The sequence below is a fragment of the Crocodylus siamensis genome, chromosome 4 (assembly GCF_052110815.1).
Source record: "Crocodylus siamensis isolate JL-2025a chromosome 4, ASM5211081v1, whole genome shotgun sequence".
In the NCBI taxonomy this organism is placed as follows: Eukaryota; Metazoa; Chordata; order Crocodylia; family Crocodylidae; genus Crocodylus; species Crocodylus siamensis.
This window is the reverse complement of record NC_143398.1, coordinates 163,595,950-163,618,536: the sequence shown is the minus strand read 5'-3', so window position 1 is coordinate 163,618,536 and position 22,587 is coordinate 163,595,950. Positions and strand designations below refer to the sequence as shown.

The window sequence follows — 22,587 nt, the reverse complement described above, 5'->3', positions numbered from 1 at the left end:
TGGGGAGGACCGAGCAAAGTGTCTTCTCACTGCAGCTGAAGCGAGAGCAGAGACCCATGCCTCTGGCCACAGCAAGAGCACTTACCCGCAATGCTCTTGGGAAGGCAGTTCAGCCAGGGGCCTGCTAACACCTGAGCAGCCTCTGGAGAAGGGAGATGGATGCCCCAGCCTAGGCAAAGGGGAGGGATGCCCTTGCCCCATCCTTCTGCTGCAGGTGCCATCAAAGCTCCCAGCCCTGGAGTCCCAGGTCAGGGGCATGCAGCTGGTCACATCTATGGTGTAGAGGTAGGCCCCATCCAGGCTGGATTGGGGCCTCAGCAACAGGATGGCCCCGAAGTTCAGGCAGCAAAGAAAAGGGCTCTGACACCTAAGTGTTCCTCTTTGCCCTGAGTATCTCTGGGTAAGTCAGGTTTCCTCTCCCATTTGTGCTGTTGGGCAACAGCTTTGTCCCGCCCCGGTTGGCCATGAGACCAAGCTGTTGTAGTGGGACCATGCCGGCACCTTGGCTTGACCCCTTGCTCTGAAATGGGTGTGTGTTGTCTCTTGCTGCTGGGGAGTGGGCAGAGCAGGGTGCGCCCAGCCAGCCAGCCTGGCATCTGCACAGGATCTACCCAAGAGATTGGGGCCAAGCTGATTTCCATCCTTCCCACGCATTGCTACATGAGCCACATTTGCAAACCATGCTTGTTCCTGCCCCGGTAGGCACCGGTGCAGCTGGTGGGTGTTCCCTCTGCAGAGCAGGTGCAGTTAGGTCATGGCCCTGGTGCCCAGCACATAGGCAGTGCCCAGGGGTCCCAGTGCCTTACTGACGCCTGGGAGCCAACAACTGTCTGTCCTGCCCTCCCTGCATGGAGCTCATTGTGCACAGCAGAGCCGTGCTAGCCTGACACACAAGTAGGTTCGGGGGAAAGTCCTGCTTGGGGCCAGCTGGGAGTCAGGGGTCTTGGTAGGGACTGAAGCCAGGCCCAGCTGGTCAGGCCCTGGGCATGGGGCTGGGGAGCGGTAACTGCTCAGACTGGGAGGGACTATGCAGCAGGTACCCACAGGAGCAGAACAAGAGCCTTTGCATAGATCAACATTAATCCTTTATTTAAAAAAAAATCCAGCAACCACGTAACACATGGCAACAGACAGCAGCGCATTCCCTGCTGGGATCATCACTCCCCTGTGACAACAGCTCCCTGGGGTCCCTCTGCTTCAAATACCTACATGGGGCAGAAATGGCCATGGCTGGGAATCCCCCTTCCCCCTGGCCATTCTTGTCATGTCCAGCCAAGGGCACTGGGAGGTTGTAGGAGACATGGGGCCTTTTGAGCCACTGATTTTCCTGTGCTTGAATCATGTATGTTGCAGAGCAGATGGACCCAGGACACCAGACGATGAATGGGAGATGGGGGCACACCAATCCCTGGGCCCTGTACCAACCCCCTGCCAGCCCCACTGCTTCTACCCTCTATCCGAAAAACTGCCCCACTCCTGGCAATTCCCCCTCACACCCCAGAAGTATCTGAGGCAGCGGCCTCAATGGGGAGGGCAGGAAGGAAGCAATGCTGATCCCCCAGCTGATTAATTTCCCTGGTATGAGGGCACCCTGCATAACAACAGTGCGGTGCAGGTAGCAGCATCCCTGGAAGCTGGAGACTGCCCATGCCCATTGGCACTGAGTGGGAGCATGTGAGCCTTCACCCTCTAGCCCTCCCCTTCCCTCACCCAGCAGGGCTATTAAATAATCAGCTAATTAAAGCTGTTCAGAAACCACTTACAAAGCACAGCGTCATCCCCCAATGAAGCCTATTTGCAGGGCTGGGCTGGGCCCCAGCGCACCCCCAAAAGGTGCAGTTACTGCCTGCGTTGGTTGTAGGCCCAGCTCCCCCCTGGCAGTGCTTCCTTGCTCCAGGGAGATGGGGCTCCATGGTGGGCTGGCGGGGGTTCCACCAGCAATCCAGAGGGCACAGCCCTGCCAGGATATGGTGCTCCTTGTGCAGCTGCCAGGCCTGCCTGGGGACACTGAGCTCCAGGACCTGCTTCTGTAGACTCAGTTCCAGCCTGAGTCCTGTGACCAGGAGCGCTCCCTCAGTCAGAGCATCCCCCTTTGCAGAAGCCCAAAATCTTTTAGGGGTGCCGCAGAGGTATCAGGGGGCAGCTTCTTCCTGCAATTGCTGCCTAAGTGAGGGAGAGGGGTTGGCTACTGGGAACATGACACCCCAACAAGGAAGTCCTGACCAGTAGCAGGGCATCTGCCTCCCTCCACATGCACAGCAGACATCGGCAACCCTCCCATACTCTCTGGAGCACTGGAAGCAGCCACTGCCCTGCTTGGGGGCTCCATCCCCCCACAAACCTATTTACACAAGAGTCTCAGCTCCATGCACAGTAGCACAGGTGCCTCCAGCAGCTGGGCATCCAGCTGGCTCCTGAGAGACCCTAAGGCAGAGCTACTCCCCTCCTGGGGTTGGTCAGCAAGCAGGAGACCCCCACTCTGGGGCATCCACCCCTTTGGAGTCCAGGGGCTGCCTGACTCCAGGGCAGGCACCATAGGCCTGAAGCACCCAGCAGGCCTGGGGCAGCAGCAAGTCCAGCGCATGATCCTTTGAGGCAGCAGGCAAGGGCGCATGGTACATGTCTCAGCACACCAGCTCCTGGGCAATCTCTTGCAGCGCTGGGAATGTCTTTCCCCCACCAGCCAGCTCTGTCTCCTGCGGCTGCCGACAGGGGCGGCGCACCGTGTAGGAAGTCACCAGCACTAGCTCCTGGGCCTCGTCTGGGCTGCTGTCTTCACTCCCCGCCACCAGCTCCGATTCTGCCAGCAGTGGGGATGACAGCTCCAAAGTTGGTGATGGTGACAGCCAGGGGTGCTGGAGACACTGCTCAGCTTGGGCTCGTTTCCTGCAGGGAGAAGGATGGGGCTAGTGTCTGCAGCCCAGGTGTCCCCACAGTGCCCCCAGCGTTACCCACAGGATACATCCCCCAGCTGAGGACAGCCACCTCTGCCCCTGCAGAGAACGCAGCTAACCCCTGCCCCATGCACTCTGATGTACAGGGCAGCAGGGTGACACCCAAGCAACAAGCAAATTCCTCCCAAGTGCTCCCCCCTCTACCACCATCAAGCACGTCACTGAGTAGCCCTACAGTCATCGCAAGTCCAAATCTGGACAATCCCCTTGTCACAGCCCACCACAAGATGGGGTCTCAGCTGGCAGCTTCTGCCCAGGGACTCCACGTGCCAGGGCCATTGGGACAGGTGAGGAGGCAACAGCAGGTACCTGGGGTTCTTAATGAGCAGGGACTGAATGAATTCGATGGCCAGGTCAGAGATGCCCTCGAAGACATCAGGTGGGTACTCCACGTTCACCTGGGAGATGTTCAAGAAGGTCTCTTGCTTGGTGTCGCCCAGGAAGGGCGACTCACCTGTCAGCATGACGTAGGTCAGGACACCAATGCTCCTGTGGAGGGGAGGAGTTGGTCGTGAGAAGCCAGTGGAGAGACTGGCAGTGGAGACAACATCATCAGGAAGTCGGTGGTCTCTGCTCCCACTACTAACCTGTTCTGGTTGGGTCAGGGCTGGGAGATAAAGCTACCCTGGAAGGCAAGGCCAAAGGCCTGAAACTCACCGCCTCCTGCAATTACCTGCTGGGCCCTGCCCAAGGCTGACCCTGGAGACCGGGGGCCTATAAGGTCCTTGGGTCAAGCTCCTTGCCCCCAAGTGCTCCCCCTTCAACAAGCTGAGCTTTTGCCCCTGAGAGGCTGAGAGGTTGCATGATCATGAGGGATACCCAGGCCTCTACATTGTGCCACATTTACCTTCCCCTGCTATTCACAACAGGGCCCCAACCCTGGCTGAAATGGGTGTATGTTGGCCACACACACCCCACAAGGCAACTCCCCCACATTATGGGTATCCCTGCTGAGAGAAGGAAACACCATGCACCCACTTCCAGGGGGACTCTGCTGGGCTGGTGCCATCTGTGGGAGAGAATATCTATGGGGGGTGGGATGTGGGCAGATTCCTGCATCTCCAGTGCTCCTGCCAGTGGATGTGCCCAGGGGTCCCTCATGCCAGGGTGAACAAGATCTCAGCACTGCCCCCACTGTGGCAATGCATGACACTACTTCCTCCCAATCCAGGGAGCATGCAACTGGGGCAAGGGTGATGTGACTCAGTTCAGAGTGCCGAACTGCGGGCACCCAGCTCCTTCCCCCAACATGAAAGAAGGACAAACAGACACCTCAGCCCCGGCCTGTCTGCAGCAGCTCAGAGCTAGCCAAGAGAGGGCAGAGCAACCTACCACATGTCGGTGGCTGTGCTGATAGGCTCATAGTTCAGGATCTCGGGGGCTACAAAGGGAAATACAGGGGAATTAAGGACTGTACAGCTGGCTTGAAACTCCTCCAGTACCTCCCAGGATTCAGAGCCGCACACGTGCCAGCTGCTCCTGCCAGTGTGCTAGCAGATCAGTACCTCTGGGCAGGGGAGGGGGAGGTTGTGTGCTGCATGCCATCCAGTGAATAGGCTGCAGAGGCAGAGAGAGGACCCAGGGACTGCTCCCCTTCGCCACTGGAAGGAGGGGTGTATGTGGGGGAATCCTGGGACATGAGGCTCAGAACCCAGGTGCTCAGGACAGACTGGCTGAGCCAGGCCTGCAGTCCCCCACCCCCAGGGTGGCTGCTCTGTGCCCAATGCACCACTTACCCACGTACTCTGGGGTGCCCAAAATCTCGCGCACTTCCTGCACAGCATCCACTTGCCGGGATAGGCCGAAGTCCACAATGCGGATGTCACCTAAGGGGCTGCTGCAGGTAAGCAGGATGTTCTGGGGCTACAGGGGCAGGAAGGATTCAGAGCTTGAGTGAGGAGGGAACAGGACGTGACCAGTGCTCTCCCAAGAGGGACATCAGGCAATTTTGATCTGGGCAGAGAGAGATAGCCACAGACAGGCACTGATCTCTGGGACCAGAGGGCACCTATACATAAGCATGGAGGCTGCTCTGATGTGCTGGAATTACACAGACTCAATTAAGTGAGTCTGCTGGAATGTGGCAATTACCATGCTCCAGCAGCCTCCTGCGTCTCATGTATCAGCATCCCCACACTTAAAAAATGTATCACCGCCCCCCCGACACCCCCAGAGCACATGTAAACATGCCCAGAAATACCCAGCTTGGCAGCGAGGCTCTGGACCACAAGGTCAGGATTGGCACCAGCCCCACAGAAAGCAGGAATAACCACCAGGTCCTGCCACCCCCACCCCAATGAGGATGGTACCTTCAGGTCCAGGTGGACGACATTGTTCCTGTGCAAGTAGGAGACACCACTCAGGATCTGCCGTACCAGCCGAATGACATCTTTCTCAGTGAAGGCCTCATCTTGCTCTGCCACGCACTGGTGGAAGATCTCTCCTCCATCCGCGCTACAACACAGATGGGAGGGGGCAGATGAAGGGCTGTTGGAACCAGGACCTGCAGCCAACACCTCTGCTATGACTCTCAGCCCCCACTCCTCTGCTCCAACCCACTAAACATCATCCCCCTCCTAGAATCAAGGCTAGAACGCAGGCTTTTCCCTCCCCAGAGTGGGTGCAGGGCATGTTTCCCATTAGCATCACCCTCCCTAAGTTGCCCATCAGACCCTGGCACACTCCTTTCCTGGATGCACAAGCACAGCTCAGCCAGGATAAGGCTGCCCACAAGACAGCCAGGTATTGACCTATGTGTGGGTAGTTTCCCAGTTCTCGGAGCTGATAAGCACCACTGCAGCCTGCTCCATACCCATTGGGTAGGGTGACCATGCCTGGGCACAGGGCATGTGGAGGGAAGAGGGTTACAGGCCCCTCTCCTGTAGGACCCACCCACTTCCCATTGCCCCCTGGGCCAGTGCTGTGTGATTTGGTGTCCTGGCTTGAACTCCAGCACTGGAGCCAGCTGATCCTATTACTCACCCACAAGGGTGGGGCTGTTATGTAACCATGTAAACAGTGCCAGCGGCAGGAGGGGCAAGGCCATGCATGCCACCCACCAGCACCCTGTGCGTCCCGTCACCCCAACTACCAGGTCAGCCCTGGGCAGGAGGTGGGCCATGGAGATGCACCAGACACACCACTGGCATATCATAGGGTTGGTGGGGGATGCATGTGTGCAGGGATCCCTGCTTCACATACACCCCCCAACCCCAACCACCAGCTAGGGCTCTGGCTGGGCTGTAGTGGAAGCTGCAAACTGGGGGCAGGGGGAGAATTCAAATTCAGGCCTAAACAGGGAGCCACCCAGAACTGAAAGTGCTCTGATCCCTGACAGGGTTTAACACTAGGGCAGAAGGTGTCTCTACACCAAACGGGGGTGTAGCTTCTCCAGCCTCACTGTTGTGGGGTCACAGAACTACAGGCCCCAGCAGGATGGAGAAGGCCCGTCTGTAAGCCCCAGGAGGGTGGGGCAGTGGCTCAAGCTGGACCTGTGCTCTGATACCCAGTGAAGGCCCAGGAAGGAGGGCCCAGTGATGTGATTGCATGTCTGCCCACTGCCCTCCTGTCTGCCCAGTCTCAGAGTGCCCCACAGACAGGCCGCCATGTTTCCTTTGTCAGCATCTCCAAGGTGACCAAAGGAAATCAAGGAGACAGACTCCACCCTGACCCCACTTCTGTATCTGCCATTAGGAGGCAATAACAGGTGCCACCCACATAGCCAAGCAGAGGCTGAGGCCATGGCCTGTTGCTGGGTTGGATGCCAGGCAGCACAACCGGTAGATCCTGAATGTTCAGAAGGAAACAAAGAGCAGGGAAAGGTGTTTTTGAAGCTGCTGAATGGAGAAGCCTCCCTTCTCCCCCAGCATGAGGCACCCTTGCTTTGGTGGGATCATTGCAGCTCACAGAATCACCAGGCTGAGGAAATGCCAGGCAGGAGGGCAGTAGTTGTGCAGACTCCTGGTCGGTGCCTCCCACCAGAACTCAGTGAATGGAGAAAGTCCAGAAAAGGCCACCATGAGCCAGTGTCCTCGCAGCTGCTGCTCATCCTAGCTTTCTCAGACAGCTACTGGTCAGGACCTGGCACCCATGTGGACTGAACCCCAGACTCCCTTTCTCATGGTGGCTGGTGTCTTGGCAGATGTGGCACTTCCCCAGCAACAAGCAAAGCCCAGCTGCCATCAGCTGGGACTACAGCCTTCCCCCACCCCTGCCTCCTACAGCCACAGGCAGGAGCCAGCAGGGCAGGGCAAGTGTAGGCTGGAGTGGGGGGCTTGCTTCCACAAATATTAGCATGCTTGCAGGGTAAAAGGGGAAATGGAGGTTGCACTGCAGCCGGGCAAGATGGCACAGGGCACTTTGATGCCTGTAACTTAGGTCATGTCATTTCCAACATCTAGTTAAATGGCCTGCCACTGGCAGGTCACCAGAATGACCCAGGACTAGTCAGATATAGAGACATAGATGGGCCCTCCCCTGAAGAGTGCAGCTTGCCCCATCTCTTCTCCTTCTGCCCCAGGTGCCTGGGGTCTCTGTGCAGAGGCCTGAGGAGGGATCCTGTCCCACCCTGTGCTGCACTTGTTCTCTGAATCCAGCACTTTGCCTTGCAGGGCTGTCGATCTGGCACGTCTCACCTGCTTGGGAGCAGACTCTACCGTGCTGGGGAACGTGAGGTGCAGCTGCCACCAGGCACACCTCTGCAGTGAGTCCTGCTAGCGCTCTGGCAAAGCAAACACAGCCAGGAGGGGCTTTGGGCTACAGCACTACACTTGGCTCCAGGCTGCCCCCAAGGCAGCTGCAGGGGGACCCCAGGTAGGGGCCAGCCTCATGCTCTGGCTAATCATGGGGAGGGGCCACTCCTGGCTCTGCTCAAACCTACGTGGGAGAGGGCATGTCCTGTCCTGTGCCAAAATGGCCCACACTGCCTCTGATGCTGGTGTCTTTCCAGGAATCTCCTGTAAAGCCAGACCAATAGCCAACACAAGAAAGACCCAGCCAATGCAGAGCAGTGTTCAGCTCACCAGCCAAGGCAATGGATAACCAAGGTTCCCAGCCCTGCCACAGACACCCTGGGTAACCCTGACCAATCACTTCCTGGGGGCCTCAGATTATGTCTGTGTTGCAGTCACAGAGCCTCTCTGCACAGATCAGTCTGCACTGTGTCCTGTGCTGATGGCTAGATTGCGTCTGATATTCAGTTACAGCCAGCTTGGAGACCTCTCCAAAGCACTACAGTCACAGTGACTTCAGTGTAGACCAGCCCTTAGCTCCTTGGCTGCACCACAGGTAACAGCACTGCCCTAGTGCCCAAACTAACTGTCTTCAATCATGTCTGAGGTGTTTGAGCACTGAGGGGCTGGATTCCCTACACATGCTGCTCTGTGTAGGCAAGGCCCCACTGCTGGGAGATGCTCCTACTCCTCTCTGCAACCAATGAGTTTTCTCCTGCATAGCAGGAGGAGGGACCTTGCCCTGAGTCAACTGTGGAGTGCCAAGACTTGTCCTTGCAAATCCTCAGCTTGGGCCACTCTGCTGTAGGCAAACCTAATCCTCTCCTGCCACCACAACGCAGGGAAAAAACATGCACGCAGAACATGGGCCAACAGACTGGGAGTCACGATGCCTGGCTTCTACTGACCTGCTGTGCAAGCCCCACTGCATGCCTTCTCCTCTCTACACCTGTGGTCTACCCTGCCCCTCATCTGCTTATTTAAGTGGTTAACTCCAGCAGCTGGGACTGTCATAGATACTACATGAGGGCTCTGATTTGAGTGGCCCCTTCTGAATGCAGCTGTAGGTAGGAGTGAGAGCAAGACTGAGCACTCAGATCAGATGGCATTTACTTGGAGATGAGTTGCACATCTTGTTTTCAGTCCCTGTGGTTGCAGTACAGGCCCAGCCACCTTGCAGTTCAGGCTCCAAACCACAGGCCACTTCCGGGAGCTCAGTACTGCGTCTCCAAGAGGATGTCACCCACGCATATTTCCCCACCTGGCTTAGCATCATGCGTATGCCAAGGGGCCTATCTGGGGCCATCCAGCCAGGGGTTGTGTCCTGGTCTGGGGGCCTTGCGCATCTGGTGATGGATTCGCCACCCCACCCTTGATCTGCAGGACCTGGTTGCTGAGGCTGGGGGGGCAGCTCTTGGAAGTGACCCAGAGCAGGTTGTTTCACCCCCATCCCCAAATCTCACGCAGTGCCCACCTGGCCCAGCCACCCATCTGGGTGCTGTGTAATTAGATGGCACAGTATTTATACCCATGTGCATGCCTGAGGGTATCATTAGCCTCCAAGGCACTCATTATGCCTCACAAACACCTGGTGCTGCACTGGCAACAGCTGGCTCAGCAGCCCAGCCCCTCCTGGGCAGCTCCCACAAGTTCCAGGGCCACTGAGGAAGCTGGCAGGGATGCAGGGGCAACCACTATGGTCTCCAGCAGCCCTGGGTCCCTGTATCAAACTAATCCTGTCAGGGAGTGGCCTGTCAGTCCAGGCAGGCATCCCATCTAGCACCAATGCCCAAGAGCTGGGGTGAGTTTTCCTCTTTTCACAGCGGAGAACTTCCTGGGCAAGGAGGATGAAGGGGATGGAAGAGGAGAGGAGCAGGTCCCTCCAGGTACCCTGTCAGTGGTATGGGCTCTGTCCCCTATGTCAAGACTCTGGTCCCAGGTGCAGGAGAGAGCCAGCTCCCCCTCTACAGACAGCACCTCCCAGAGACAGCCATGCGGTGCCTCTGTGCATCACTCTTCCCCTGTGGTCAGGCCCTCAGCCCATCAGCACCCTAGCGGAGGAGAGGGGGTCAGTCCCCGCAATGTGACACCGTCCCTGCGTCACTGTCCCCAGTGTCACCTGGTTCTCTTTCCTGTTAATTGTGCACAGCCAGGTTCTTGCAGAGGCCCCAGCCAGGAAGTCACACTCCTAGGGGACCCAGACAGGGTGCTGTGGTGGAGCTGTGTGGGGAGGATGTGGCCCAGAGCTTCAGCAGCTGCCCGGAAAGGTTGCTGAGAAGTAGAGCTGACACCACTTCTCAGACATGGTCTGGTTAAGTCACTTCCTGCCGTGTGCACAGTGCTCTCAGGAGAACTCCTTCCTTAGGCAGCAGGACTGCAAGCACGGGTGCTAAGCAGTGTTAGGCAGCTCCCAGTATGCTGAGGTAGCCACCTCTGGCCAGCTGTTCCCCTAGGCTCACTCACATACTACTGTGGCATGGCTCAGCCCTGCTGCCACCCTCTAGCTACCATACAAATGGGCCTGGGCTGCAGCCTTCATCCCTCACAGCCAGAGTGCCAATGTGGTGCCCCAGGCACCAGCCTGAGTGTAAGGAGGCAAAGGCAAGAGAAGGCAGTTGGGTGCACAGAGCACACAGGAGATGTCCCAAGCTGCTTGCTCCCCTCATTTTACTCCCACAACCCAGCTCCCCACCCTGACAGCGCTGAGCCCCGTCTGAGCCATGGGGCTCCTGGCCCCAAGACTCACCACTCAAGAACCAGCACGATCTCGGCGGCCGTCTCATAGACCTCGTGCAGATCCACCACGTGGGGGCTGGGGGCAGCCATCTCCAGCACGGCAACCTCATGCAGGATGTCTGGTCGGCAGTCCTCACCCTTGCGCCGCTTTCGCAGGAACTTGGCTGCAAACTCCTTGCCCGTGGCCTTCTCCTGGCACTTCTTCACCACCGCAAACTTCCCCCTGCGGAGAGCAGCCATGAGGCACCTAATCATAGACCTGCGCCCCTCCGATGCCCCTTCCCTCCTTGCATGGCTTGGCCCACCCCTCTCACATAGCCTCTCACTTCTGGCCCACCCTATCCCATCCTCTCCACCACCTGCCATTTCTGCCTCCTCTCACATGCTCTCACGGTAGCTGCCCTTGCACAAAAGGGGCCCAGCCTGCTCCATGGCCTGGAGACCCACTATACCCTGCACTCGTATGTGGATGGTGCCTCCCAGACCCTCGCACCTGGGAGGGGGTGGTCCATTGGCTGAACCTTAGAGTCCTGGTCCGTAGACAGTGCTCCCCACCTCCTCAGGCTGTAGTGCCTGCTCCTGTTCTATGCAAGGGGGACACTACTCTTCCTACCCTGCACCCCAGCAGGAAATAGGCCCAGGCCATCAGCTGTGCATTCACCACAGGAAGCTGTTGAAGACAGCAATACAGGAGCAGCCTGATATTAAGCCAGAGCCTGGAACACAGAGAGGAAGAAGGAGCCTTCACCCACCCTTGCACCCAGCCTGTAGAGCCATGGCCTGGGCCCAGACAGTGCTACTTTGCCTCAGACTGATGCAGGAGCCCAGAGAGAGAGCATTGAGAGCTTGAGTTGGGCTTTTGGCAGGGCAGTCATTTGCCCTCCCAGCACCACTATTTGCTGCTAGGAAGGGGATCTGGGAGCTGCACAGCCCAGCAGCTGAACCCCCCTATACTGCACAGGCAGTACCCCTAAAGCACCCCATTATACATACAACAGGTCCAGCAATGAAACCCGTGACCCCTGGCCCCTCAACCTATCTTTTATTCAGGCCTTGCCCAGCAGGCGTGATCCCAGAGCTGCCACGCTTTTGGCATCTACTGTGAGCACTGGCCCCTGCCAGAAGAAGCGTCCCACAGAGGCTCACCAGGGAGAAGCAGCCACGTTGTGGGAGCAGCTGTGGGGAGAGGGGGAGCTCTGTCCCTGCAGGCAGAAGGGTCACCCAGCAGCAGGAAGCCGACATTCCTGAACACAACGTTCCCTAAGCCAGCGGCTCTGCAGCCTCGTGCTGCTGTTTCCAGGAACCTCCATCTCCTAATGGAAACCATCTGTCCTGAGCAGCAGGCTCTGCTCCTGGGGAGATGGTAGCCTGAAGCAGAGACAATCACAGGACCACAGCATGCCAGGCACCAGAATCCCAGTCCCTGGGCACCTGCTCATCCATGCTGTGCCTGCTACACTCCAGCTAGAGCCCAGGCAGCAGCCAGTGGGGAGGTGCTGAGACCTCCCTGTGCTTTAAGTCACAGGCTGGTGCATGCCACACAAAAGGTCAGGGCTGGCCCAAACTCCCCAGCTGCTCCAAGAGAGAGCAGCCAAGCCTCTGGTGACTATTCTGTATTGTGGGGACACAGCACTCCAGCCACATTTACCTCCGCAGCCCTGGTCTGTCTGGGTCTTCCCCACCTCCACTGCCCCACAGCTTGGGCTTGGACAAATCCAAGAACTCAAGCAAAATGCATTAAGACCCCAGCAGGTTCCAGCTAAAGCCATGGGCTGGGCTGAGAGCTACAGAAACCTTTCTCCAGCTCTGCTCGTGACAATGTGTCCTGACCTGTAGGCCTAGGCTAAGCCAGCCTTGGCACCCCTTTCTCAGCCACACCCCAACCTCAGCAGGATGTCTCTGATTTGAGTGGGGTCAGCCTTATTTGGGTAGGGTCAGCCTTATTCAGAGGTCAGCCAGCCTGAGACCATGAGGGCACCTGGAGTATTTGGCAGCCAGCAACCTGGTCTCTGTGCTGCTGAACTGGGCTGGCAGTGGGGGCTGGAAATTCTGCACAGGCTGCAGCTCTGTGGAAAGCCTATCCTCAGTTCAGCTGTTACTATCGCAGGCTGGAATGCCCCTGCCAGTTCCCCTCCCCACAGAGGCTCACCCACCAGCCTGGTGCTGACGCCAGCTGGAGCTGTGGTGTGGATTTAGGCCCTACCCTCTGAGCAAAACCCATCCCTGCAGCCTGGTGAGGTGGCAGCCAAGATCTGCAAAGAGTCTGCAGCTGTCCTTCAGACCAGACAGCACAGAGCTGGGCAGGGGCTGCTGGAGCCGAAGCCCCAGGCTTGGGTTGGCAAGGGGAGCTGCAGGAACAGGTGCGCTAGCTCTGGGCATGGCAGCCCCTTGGGAACCCTCTGTCAGGCCCTTGCTCCAGCCACTGCCCCCTTCCCAGGGTCTCAGCATATTGCTTCCCAGCCCCTCCAGCCTGTGCCCACCCACAATCTGCCTCCTGATGTGTCCCAGGGACAGGCACTGAGAGGGACAGAAAGCCTGTTTTTTGCCTTAATGGTGAGGAAATTGGAAGCATTTTGCTGCATAGGGCTGTTTCCAGCCAGCACTCTGAGCAAAGAAGGGGCTCATCACCCTCCACTACTGCCCACATGCTTCATTGCTGAAAATGGGCACCAGGACAGCACGAGGGGCTCAGCTTCCACTGGCACTAACCTAAGCCTCATGACCCAGCCACCCTCCAGCTGCTATGGGCAAAGCCCTGGCGAGCAAAGGCTTTGCAGAGCAGCTGAGCCCAAGCCCCACCTCCATTCTGCATTCCCACACTGTGGTGTGGTCCCCAGGGTGCCCTGTGCTAATCTGAGCGGCCAAAGCAGGCTCTGCCTGAATAATGTCTCCTCCTGCAGGAAATGAGACACTGACTTCCACGCTGTGTGCTCCCGAAGGAGGGGTCCTAAGGGCACTGCAGGGTAGGGTCCCACCCTGGAGCAAGCATGAGCCAGGTGCCCGAAAGGAGGTTCCCATGCCCTGTTTCACTCAGTGCCCAGGGCAGGGCCTCCAGGAAACACCAGTATCAGAGAGTACCGGGTCTGGGCCAATGCCCAGAAAGCTCCTTGGAGTAACAGTATGATCAGACAGTGCCAGGGGGCTGAGTGGGAGCAACACCACTCATCTGGGCCCATGCTGATTTGTCACATAGTCCACTGGACTCCCAGGAGATGCCTTATGTCTCCTGGGCCCAAGAACTGGGGACAGAGCACTTCCATTGGGCACATTCAGTCTGGTAAGCAAGCCTGTGAAGAAGAGACCCAGCCCTGGAGTAGCCCCAGGAGGGGATGCGAGGGGCACTGTGGGCCAGGACCGAGGAGCAGCAGCGCAGCCATCAAAGAAGTTTGCCCAAGATAAGCCCTGGTACAGAAAGAGGTGAGAGCACCAGGCCCAGCAGACTCTTCAGGTGACATTTCTTGGGGCCTGAATATGGGGACAGCAAATGGGCCAACGTGCCTTGGACTGTGAGCAATGAGACACAGTAAAATGCCAGGGCGTTGACCACAGTCAAGGCCAGTGGGCTCCCAACACAAAAATAACCTCCTTATAAAAGATCCTAGTGCAGACATCTGGCCCCAGACAGTCCAACAGACACGTGCAACTAAATATAGCAGGGATGGACAAGGGACTTCAGTGTCATCACAGAAAAATCCAGGGATGCTTTTAAAATGCCAGCAATCGGATAAATAAAGGGAACGACCCAATGCTCAGGGCTGCTTGAGCTATTTACAGGGGACAGTTCACCTGCTGAGAGAGGAGATCCAAAGATCTCTCAGTGACTCAGTTAGACAGATCTGTGTGGAGTGACACATACCGAGAACCAGCAGGGCTCCAAGCTGCTGAGCCAACTGGAAAGAGTGGCCTCTTTCTTTTTTCACAGGAAATCAGTAGCTAAAGCCTCAGTTTGCTCCATCTGAAGTGTAGAGAAGCAAAACGGCAGGAGCCCTCACTGCCAGCCCCACGCCCCTCTACCTTATAGCGGGAAGGCCGAAGACAGTGGGACAAATGTAAACTAGAACCCAATATGGCTCTTGGAAACCAGGTCCAATATTGCCCCCAAATTCAAGTACTGGTGAAAGTAAAAGCATTTGGCCAAGTACAACCCCTGGGGAAAGTCTCTGGGGGTGATGTAGAGCAGGTGGGGCCATGTCTGGGTCAGTGCACATGAGAGAGAAAAACTAGCCTCCCAAAGCTCTGCACCTGCATACATAACCCTTCTCCAGCACCATAATTAGACTCCTGGTGGCCCCGGGTCAACTTTCAGTATCAGGCCCCCCTTCGCCAGAGATAATGATGATAATAATGATAACCAGACAAAAAAAATGGACATTTTCAGTCCCACTTTTTGTCTGGGCCCTGGGCAGCTGCCCAGTTTGCCTATGCCTGTGTCCACCCCTGCACTTCTCCTGGACCCTGCAGCTTGGCCTAGGCATCTTTGATGGTTCTCTGAAAAGGGGAACTAGTCACGAATCAGTGACAAAAGGGAGGAGAGTCAGAGACGTGACAGGGATAGGCCACTTTCTGTGTCACCCTCTACCCCCACTAGGTTATATCAAGGCCCTGAAGAAGTTTATAATGGTGATCTTTTTGCATCAGAGGGGGGTGACTGTGCCCTCCCCCACTCCCCCAGGCAAGCTGCCTCTGTGCGCCCTCCGTGGTGCTGGCAATAGCCGGAGAAGGAGAGAGCCAGATTGCAGCTCTAAGCCTGGCATTGTGGGATCAGGTGAGGATATTGCCACTGTGAGAGAGAGATGACCCTCACTTAGGTCTTGGGATACAGGGAAAGGTCCCTACTACACGTTACCCACAGGTAAAAAAGACACGGGACCGTACTGAGAACCCAAGGAAGGAACTTCTTAGAAGAGAAACATCCTGCCACAACTCAATGCACAGCGACTCTCCAACAGCAGCCTTGAGGCTGCCTCCCAACACGTGTGGGCATAGGGTTCTGTCTGCCTAGATCAGAGGTGGCAGCACCACAGAATGGGGTCTCATCCCTAAGCACTTGCATCTACCCCCCTGGCTGCTCCTCCTCACCCCAGTTGTCCCACTCCAGAGCCTGCCCCTTTGAGTACAGCTGCATTGTAGGCTGTTTCAGAGCCGAGTGCACTGCATCTATCCCCCCCTTCTTGCTCTCACTGGATGTTTGCAGCTCAGCTACCGACTTCCGACACTCGGAGAAGGGATGTTTCTGTGCTGTCGACTCTGGCAGCCTCCCCAGTGGGTGCTGCCAAGAAGAGTTGAGCTGACTTGCTCCCAGCCAGGCTGTTTGCTAATTAACTCGGCTGCAGAGGGGCTGGCGATGTAGAACTCACCTCTCTGGCTGCGCTGCCTGAAAGAGAGGCATGGAGCTGCACGCACCCCATTCACATGGAACAACATGCGCGCACGCACACGCATGCCCATGCACACACACGCTGCCTCACACACAGATCCTGAACCTATGTTTCCACATACCCCAACCCCATTTGTCAACGCATACACAAGACCTCCAATCCATGTACCCACAGAGCACTACACCCATCCCCATTTACCCTGAAGGTGTGCACACACACACACTGCCTCATGCACACCAACCCTGAAACTCCACACACACAGAGCAGCGTACACCCCAAACGTATTCACGCCAAGCAACAAGCGTACACAAATCCTGAATATATTCACACACTCCCAGCCCCACTCGTACAAACTGTGCGTGCATGCATATACGCGCACACACATATACACGCGCACACACACACTAAGCCTAACCCTTGTTTCCATACCCCAAATCCATTCACACGGAGCAACACACACACATAACACCTCGCACACACAAACCCTAAATGTTTCTACGCACAGAACAATGCATCCTCTGAGCCCATTCACCCAGAATGGCAGAGAAAAACACCTGCAGGGATACATGCACACACGACACACACAGGTACAAACCCTAAATTGTTCGCTGGGAGTGACACACACACCAAAGCTCTTTACACTGAGCCTACCACACATACGCACACTCATGTGCAGACACACAAACCCCGAGCTATTTCACTAAGGTAACACACCACCCAAGTCATTCACCCAGGACCCTCCTCTCTCCCCACTGCTGCAACCCCCCGGACTTTATTCACCCGCTGCTCATACAAATGTGTGCCCACAACCGGGCGCCAATTTCACTCGCACCCAGATTCATAGCTGTGCGGGACTGGCAGGGACCCTGTAGATCATCGGGTCCAGTCCCCTTGCACTAGGCAGGAAAAGACAACTGTGGTCAAGTGACCCCAGGGAGGCGATGCCCCAGGCCAGTCAGGAATAGAGGGGTCCTGCTGCCTGCCAGCCTCGGAGCGGCACAGCTGGGGGGGCACACAGGCCCCTGTGTGAGAGAAGAAGAGAGGGGGCAAAGGGTGGGGGTACGGTACCCCGCCCTGCCCACCAGCAGCTCCCGCGTCCCCGCTGCGCTCACCTGCCCAGCTCCTTGCCCATCAGGCTGTAGCTGTCGGTGAAGGGGTCCGTGCGGATGCGGGTCTGCGCCTGGGTGATCATGCCCTGGCGGCTCATCCTGGTCCTGGCAGGAGATGCCCCGAGGGATGGCGCCCGGGGGACTGGTCCAGCGGCGGGGGATGCTGGCAGGAGGCGCCCGCGTGGTGGGGGAGCCGCCGGGCGGGATCCGAGCCGGGCTGCGGGCAGCTGGCTGTGCGCAGCGGGAGCGCACTCCGCCGCCGAGCCCGCCGCGGGGAGGCGGAGCTCCGCCCCTGCCCCTGCCCCGGCCCGGCTCCTCCCCCGGCCCCTCCGCCGGGCTGGGGCAGCCCGGGGCCGGGCTCCGTGCCCAGGGCAGCCCCTTTGTTCACTAATGTAAACCCTCGTTGTTTGCCCCGGGTTTTTTGGCCCCCCCAGCCATAAGCCCGCCTCCGCTGGTCGTGTTACAGCAGACCCGACAACAACAAACTCTCCCCGCCTGCTCTGGGCCCCCAGCCAGACGCCCCCCAGGGCTCGGGCCTGGCTGTGCTGGGCGCGCGCAGGCCCCGGGGCAAGAGGAAGCTGAAGGTGCAGGGAGATGTCACCCAGCCGCACAGAGCTGTGTCCCAAGTCCCCTCATCTTTCCTCGCAGGGGCTGCTTGCACCTCCTGTTCTGTTACTGACAGGAAGGAGCTGGGCGCCAAGGGCCAGGTTGGGTCTGTATCCTTCCTCCCTCCCAGGACTGCCAGGGCACCCCCTGAGTGGGTGCTGCCACAAGCTCCTGCTGAGGCTGCCAAGTGCAGTCCCACGGGTCTGGCGCTGCCCCTCACACAACAGCAGCCTGGTGGGGCGCCCCTGGGCTCCTCTGTGTTCACTGGCCCAGGCAGAAGCTGGCATGTGGCACCGCATGTGGCACCACATTCAGGATCCCTGAAGATCCTGCTTAATGACAGGGCCCCAGCATGTTGTCACCAGCACAACTGCAGAGCTGCCAGGATCACAGAGCCAGAAAGCCCTGGGGCAGGAGGCAGCTTTTCAGTTGAGGTGTAAGGAGAGGGGTGGGCTCAGCATGTGAGAAATCGGGGCAGGACTGCCCACTGCCAGGCAGCTTCTAAGTGCTGGACCCACGCAGTGCCAGGCAGCAGAGACCTTGCCTCCAACACTGGGACCCTGGGTACGCTCAGGCCTAGTGGGCTACAGCAGACCCTAGGTGTAGGGGCTGGAGACAGCCAGGGATATCCAGGACTGAATGCTGGAGAACGTGCCCCACAGCAAGAGGTGTTAGGAGCACTGTCTATTTGGCTCACAGTGTCTCCATGGTGACATGCGGAGGAAATGCCAGATATACAATGGCCATTTAGTGAACCCCATAAGGTCAGGCCTAGAACCAGCATCTCGAAGCTGAAGACAGGCAAAGGCAAGCCGGAAATGAGGCAGAGTTTTTTACAGGGAAGCTGGTTCACCAGGGAAACAAGCACTCAGCGGGTTGTAGAGCAGGGTTCAGGCTGAACTCCTGTGCTCCTCGGTGCCAGGACATAGTAGCTAGGCTTTGCCCACCCTCGTGGCCCTGAAGCCCAACACTTCAGGTGCACGGCACCTTGGCAGAGCTGGGGGAGCTGCCCGAGAGGAGGTCAGGCTGCTCCAGACAAAGAAGCCCCAGCTGGAGGAAGCCACTGTCTCTGCTTTTCCTCTCCTTTGAAGGAAACCTGCCAGAGGACTCTCGGGGGGCAGGCAGTGGGACTGGCTGAGACCTTTCAAGGAAATGCCAGCCATCAGCCCTTAGTCACTGTCCTGACTCACTCCAGGCCGTGAATAATCACTTTGACAGCTCTGAGGCACCTGTCACGCCAAAGGCTTCATGGCCATCTCCTCCCCTTTACCAGCATGAGGCTCCCAGCTCTGGGGAAGCAGGAGGAGAGTTGCTGGAGAGGAAGGGAAGCAGAACACCCAGGCCCAGGGGAGGCAGCAGAAACACTCGTGCAAGCAGACACCCAGAGACATCTGCTGTCAGGCTCTTGCTGGTGGCTGAGAGAGACCACATGCCCACACGGCATCCTTCTTGTAGGAATCCCCTGCTGCCCAGAGCCCCTGCCTCTCACTCAGGCTCCCTCCCTCCCATCCATGGAGGCAGCAGCCCCAGCCCCAGCCTCTGTGCTCTGGCTGGGCCCCAAATCACCCAGTCTTTGGGGGTTCCTGTCAGCACAGCTTTCCCAGTGCCCCCAAGGGCTGCCCTCCATGGACTGATGAGCCCAGTGCTAACTAGGGGCCCCACTGACATCAGCCCAGAATGGGAAGGGGGGGAAATGCAACAAAGAGGGGGATTGGAGCTGGGGTGGGGGAGGGGGCCGGCAAAGCAAACTTCCCCATGAATAGCCCGATTGAGAGGCTTTCTTACACCCAGCACAGATAAGGGCTTGTGACCAGAATTCCATCCGTGCAGGAGACGGGAGCGACATGGGGAATCCTGATGAGCTGCCTCTCTCTGCAGCCCACACTGGCTTTCGGCTGCCCAGCCCAAGAGGGCGTCTGGCTGTCCAGACACTCATGCACAGACCAGACAGCAGCTGGAGACTGCCCCCCGCCCACCCCATGAACACAGCATCCCCTCCCCTTGGCCATGGGGGCACTCACAGCCCACAGCGCTGTGCCTGTGCCAGGGCTCTGTTCCCTCAGGGGAGGCTGACTCGAAGGTGCTTTATAAAGTTCATTTTGTGCCAGTACCAGAGTGCTGGACCCAGGGATGGGAACCTTTTCACCTAGCAGGAGGGCACACTGCTGGTCTTAGTCCAGTCCCTTGCTCCTACTTTTGAGGGAGAATTTGTAGTCAAGGAGGATCAGTGGCTGGCAGAGAGCATGGCACTTGATGAGGGCCACAGCTCCACGGTGATGGGTAGGGAGAAGAAGGAGCCTGGGGGTGATGGGTTTCTGGGTTTGGATGGGGGGCTGTGCCCCACACACTCACTGAGTACAGTTCTCCTGGGGTTTTGCGAAGGATGAGCTGCCGCGGCTGCAAACAGACCTGCCTGTCTGGACTCGCCGGCAAGCGGGGAAGGGAACGATACAGCCCCACGGCTCATTTCACACAGCGTAGGGCGCCAACACCTCCCCCCAGCCCCCGCCAACCTGTCATGCAGCGCAGGGCTGGGCAGGAGATAGCTGTCGGAGGGGGAGTGCCCCTTGCTCCTTCTGGGCCTGAACTCCCGCAGACAGTGCTGAACTGAGGGTCACTGCCCCTTGGCCTGAGCTCATAGGAACAGTGCAGATGGGGAAGACAGCTGTAAGGTGGGGGGGATCTCTGTTTTGCTCAGCACTCCAGCGGCACAAACTGCTTTGTGGCAGCCAAGATACCACATCCCTGATGAAGGGGCTGACTGTATCCATAAGGAGTCTTCAGTTCTGCTGAGCTTCCTGAAGTCAGCTCCAGTGGGGACAAGAGCGCTGCTGGCACCTTAAGGAGACCCAGCCAAAGGGGTCACTCTGAGTCGCACCAGTCAGGGCAACCAGGTGATCAAGCCGCTGCTGTCCATCTCCTATTCTCCTTAAATCACTGTGCCAGCTGCTTTGGGTTTAATGCTTATTAGTCTGGGGCTTGCAGAGCTCAGCTCTGTTTTCTGGGCACAGGGAGCCAGCAACACCCAGGTCTTATTAAATGCTGCCTGATGACTTCACCAACAGGGTGACGCCTCAGAGATGTCTGGCTATAACATAGGTGCAGCAGTAAAGGCAGCACAGTACTGGCATTTCCTCAGGTAGCCAGCCCTGGAGTTCCCCCCGCAGTCACCTTATAGGGGGTCATTGTCCTAAAATGCAGCTGCTGGACAGCTGTAGGGCAACATCAGCAACCTGCCATAGGTAAGAGTACATGAGCCGCAGCATGGTGTAAGGTGGAGGCTGCTGGGTTGCCTAGAGTGGAGATGCCCAGGCTGGGATCCAATTGGGACACTGAGATGCAGGCCAGGACAGTTCATCTGCATGGGGATCAATGCTCTTCTTACACCTATGGAAGACAGGCACAGAGTAGGGCAAAGGCCACCTGCGATCATACCCTGAGCCAGTAGCAGAACCAGGGTTGAACCCAGGAGTCCTGGGTCCTGCCCACCCTGATTCAAACACTGGAATCCCCTCTCCCCTCAAAAGCAAAGCCCAGGGCATCTATAAACTGAATTCTCCAGGGCCCAACAAAGCCAGAGGATGAGGCTGCTGTGCTGGTGCTGACCTGGCCCTGGGCAATAAGCCATCCATGTGGGGTGGCCTGACACAGCCACAACAGGGCATCTCATATGTAGCACCTTCCCATGGTGGAAGAGGAGTCTGTAGGGGTCTCCTGCCCTAGCTCCCCCATCCCATCCTGCAGCAGTCCCTGGCCCCCCAGACTGGGGTAGATGAAAGTCCACCTGGCAGGGGTGAGCCCCAAGGGGATAGTGCCCATCCTAAGAAGAGATAGGTAGCAGAGGGCAGAGGGGAGCAGCTCTGCCAAGGGGCTAGATGTTACCCGAGTGCAAACAGCCCCCGATAGCCTACAGGCGCTGGAGAGTCCAGCCTGGGTCTAGGCCAAGTCCCTGAACAATGTGGAGGAATGGGAGGGGCCAAGGCCTGGCCCAACAACTGGGGAGCAGTCCTTAGCTCAGGACTTGGGTTGGGCAGGGGACCCTAAAGCTAAGTCCTGGCTCAGCCCTGAAGGGAGGACCAGGCCAGGAGCTGCTCTGGGTCTGTGCTGCCCTGGAGAGAGCAGACGAGTTCCATGGGGACATCTGCAGCGTGACCCCCAGCACCCCCTGATCCCCAACCCCTGCCCACAAGCCAGCTGCAGCCTGGGCCTGAGAGGCTGCTTCATATAAACAGGAAACCTCAGCTGAGTCCCCTCCATTCAAAAATATGAGAAGTATGTGGCCCGGGGGCTGGGGCCATGGGGCTGGGCGGGCTTGGCCATGAGCCAGCAGCCGCTGGGTGGGGGTGGGGATGGGGATGGGGGCAGCTGGGTGCTGGTGCTCAGGGCAATGCAGCCACAGCACACTGTAATCCTCATGTCTCCCCTCCTACAACCCCTGGCAGCCCCATGACAGGTGTGAGGGCCTCCTCCACTGTATCCCCCCCTGGAGACACCCCCCTGTACCTTGAAAGCAGGCCCTGTCTCTCCCTGTAGCTCTTGCTCTCTATGCAGTGCAGGAGGGGAGAAACTTCCCTGGTCTGCTCTGTCTGCTCCCTGCATCCCCAGCAAACCTGGATCTGGACACACAGGAATCAGGGTGCCCCGAGAGTGGGGATTGGGGCAAGGTGTCGAGTGACCAGCTGGGCAGGGTGTCTGCACGGTGGAGATGTGCAGCAAGCTGAATCTGGCCTGCTTGTTCCTTCCCCAAGGAATAAGGACTGTGAAATCAGAACCTGCCAGGAGAAATCCAGTCCCAGGGACAGGCCTGTAGCCCAGAGAGGTGTCCTGATGCCCTCTCAACTGCAGGGTGGGTTTCCTGGTGCCCCCTCCCCCAAAATGGCCCACGGGTGCTCCTGGCTCCCCTTGTGATGTGCTGGGTTTGACTCATCAACACTCCCTCTGGTTAAGGAAGAGAGGGGCACTTTGAATGAAGGAACAAAACACCCTCTCTCTTTACCCCCTGCCCCAGGTAACTTAGTGCTCAGGGACAGGATGGCTGAGGTTGTGCTTCCCACCAGAGGGGTTGCACTCACAT

The 22,587-nt window shown here is 57.9% G+C and overlaps 1 protein-coding gene across 1 annotated transcript; it reads right to left on the bottom strand.

The window, feature by feature from the left end:
• Positions 1–1,073: 1,073 nt before the first annotated feature.
• Positions 1,074–17,296, bottom strand: LOC149867088 (serine/threonine-protein kinase 17A-like). Its single transcript, XM_090044737.1, has 7 exons — positions 16,911–17,296; positions 10,431–10,643; positions 5,264–5,408; positions 4,691–4,817; positions 4,287–4,335; positions 3,264–3,443; positions 1,074–2,886 (listed from the first exon to the last, which is right to left on the bottom strand). Exons 1-7 carry the CDS (start codon positions 17,003–17,005, stop codon positions 2,625–2,627), a joined length of 1,071 nt encoding a protein of 356 aa, XP_089900863.1. The 5' UTR covers positions 17,006–17,296; the 3' UTR covers positions 1,074–2,624.
• Positions 17,297–22,587: the final 5,291 nt, after the last annotated feature.

What these genes read in the sequence shown, in the direction of transcription:
- LOC149867088 (XM_090044737.1), bottom strand. Translation starts at nt 17,005, where the DNA reads ATGAGCCGCCAGGGCATGATCACCCAGGCGCAGACCCGCATCCGCACG. An exon ending in ATCGTGCTGGTTCTTGAGTG is followed by an intron (nt 5,409 to 10,430) that starts GTGAGTCTTGGG and finishes TCTGTGTTGTAG; the next exon opens with CGCGGATGGAGGAGAGATCT. An exon ending in AGCACAGCCACCGACATGTG is followed by an intron (nt 3,444 to 4,286) that starts GTAGGTTGCTCT and finishes TCCCCTCCACAG; the next exon opens with GAGCATTGGTGTCCTGACCT.